General features: G+C 44.1%; 1 protein-coding gene across 1 annotated transcript in view; it reads right to left on the bottom strand.

Annotated features, from left to right (window-relative positions):
- Window positions 1-2500, bottom strand: part of pogza (pogo transposable element derived with ZNF domain a) — a 24975-nt gene that overhangs the window by 9719 nt on the left and 12756 nt on the right. The window contains exon 16 of the mRNA XM_053334789.1: window positions 2201-2263. Within this exon, the coding sequence (XP_053190764.1) occupies window positions 2201-2263 (63 nt within the window). The remainder of the gene's footprint in view (window positions 1-2200; window positions 2264-2500) is intronic.

Raw genomic sequence — 2500 nt, 5'->3', positions numbered from 1 at the left:
AATACGATGAGTCACCGATCACTACGATGAGTCACCGATCACTAATACGATGAGTCACTGATCAATACGATGAGTCACTGATCACTAATACGATGATTCACTGATCACTACGATGAGTCACCGATCACTAATACGATGAGTCACTGATCACTACGATGAGTCACCGATCACTAATACGATGAGTCACTGATCACTAATACGATGAGTCACTGATCACTACGATGAGTCAACTGATCACTAATACGATGAGTCACTGATCACTACGATGAGTCACTGATCACTAATACGATGAGTCACTGATCACTAATACGATGAGTCACCGATCACTACGATGAGTCACTGATCACTAATACGATGAGTCACCGATCACTACGATGAGTCACTGATCACTAATACGATGAGTCACTGATCACTAATACGATGAGTCACCGATCACTAATACGATGAGTCACCGATCACTAATACGATGAGTCACCGATCACTAATATGATCACTAATACGATGAGTCACTGATCACTAATACGATGAGTCACTGATCACTAATACGATGAGTCACTGATCACTACGATGAGTCACCGATCACTAATACGATGAGTCACTGATCACTAATACGATGAGTCACCGATCACTACGATGAGTCACCGATCACTAATACGATGAGTCACTGATCACTAATACGATGAGTCACTGATCACTAATACGATGAGTCACTGATCACTAATACGATGAGTCACTGATCACTACGATGAGTCACCGATCACTAATACGATGAGTCACTGATCACTAATACGATGAGTCACCGATCACTACGATGAGTCACCGATCACTAATACGATGAGTCACTGATCACTACGATGAGTCACCGATCACTAATACGATGAGTCACTGATCACTAATACGATGAGTCACTAATACGATGAGTCACTGATCACTAATACGATGAGTCACTGATCACTAACACGATGAGTCACCGATCACTAATACGATGAGTCACTGATCACTAATACGATGAGTCACTGATCACTAATACGATGAGTCACCGATCACTAATACGATGAGTCACCGATCACTACGATGAGTCACCGATCACTAATACGATGAGTCACTGATCACTACGATGAGTCACCGATCACTAATACGATGAGTCACCGATCACTACGATGAGTCACCGATCACTAATACGATGAGTCACTGATCACTACGATGAGTCACCGATCACTAATACGATGAGTCACCGATCACTACGATGAGTCACCGATCACTAATACGATGAGTCACTGATCACTACGATGAGTCACCGATCACTAATACGATGAGTCACTGATCACTAATACGATGAGTCACCGATCACTAATACGATGAGTCACCGATCACTACGATGAGTCACCGATCACTAATACGATGAGTCACTGATCACTAATACGATGAGTCACTGATCACTAATACGATGAGTCACCGATCACTACGATGAGTCACTGATCACTACGATGAGTCACTGATCACTAATACGATGAGTCACTGATCACTAATACGATGAGTCACTGATCACTAATACGATGAGTCACCGATCACTAATACGATGAGTCACTGATCACTAATACGATGAGTCACCGATCATTAATACGATGAGTCACTGATCACTAATACGATGAGTCACCGATCAATACGATGAGTCACTGATCACTAATACGATGAGTCACCGATCACTAATACGATGAGTCACCGATCACTAATACGATGAGTCACCGATCACTAATACGATGAGACACTGATCACTAATACGATGAGTCACTGATCACTAATACGATGAGTCACCGATCACTAATACGATGAGTCACCGATCACTACGATGAGTCACCGATCACTAATACGATGAGTCACCGATCACTAATACGATGAGTCACCGATCACTACGATGAGTCACCGATCACTAATACGATGAGTCACTGATCACTAATACGATGAGTCACCGATCACTAATACGATGAGTCACTGATCACTAATACGATGAGTCACCGATCACTAATACGATGAGTCACTGATCACTAATACGATGAGTCACTGATCACTAATACGATGAGTCACTGATCACTACGATGAGTCACTGATCACTAATACGATGAGTCACCGATCACTAATACGATGAGTCACTGATCACTAATACGATGAGTCACCGATCAATAAGCTGATGGATGTTTACCTGCAGGCCGGCTGGAACATGCTGAAGTAGATCGGCTTCTTCCTGCTGCAGCCGGCGTGATGACTGTCGACAAACACAAGAGACGTGTTAATAACATGTTCACATGAAGGTTGGACTCTCTTCCACTCGCCGGGCGGGGGGGTAATACTTATTGCCCCCCGGCTTGGTGCCTGTATGTTGGAGTTTACCCCGGTAGACGAGAGGGTAGCCTCCGTCCGCCTTCGGGTGGGGGGGGCGGATCCTGACTGTTGTTTGTGCCTATGGTCCAAACAGCAGCTCAGAGTATCCAGCCTTCTTGGA

Source organism: Scomber japonicus, chromosome 15 (assembly GCF_027409825.1).
Source record: "Scomber japonicus isolate fScoJap1 chromosome 15, fScoJap1.pri, whole genome shotgun sequence".
NCBI lineage: Eukaryota > Metazoa > Chordata > Actinopteri > Scombriformes > Scombridae > Scomber > Scomber japonicus.
The sequence above is the reverse complement of the archived record's forward strand: the minus strand, read 5'-3'. Positions and strand labels throughout refer to the sequence as shown.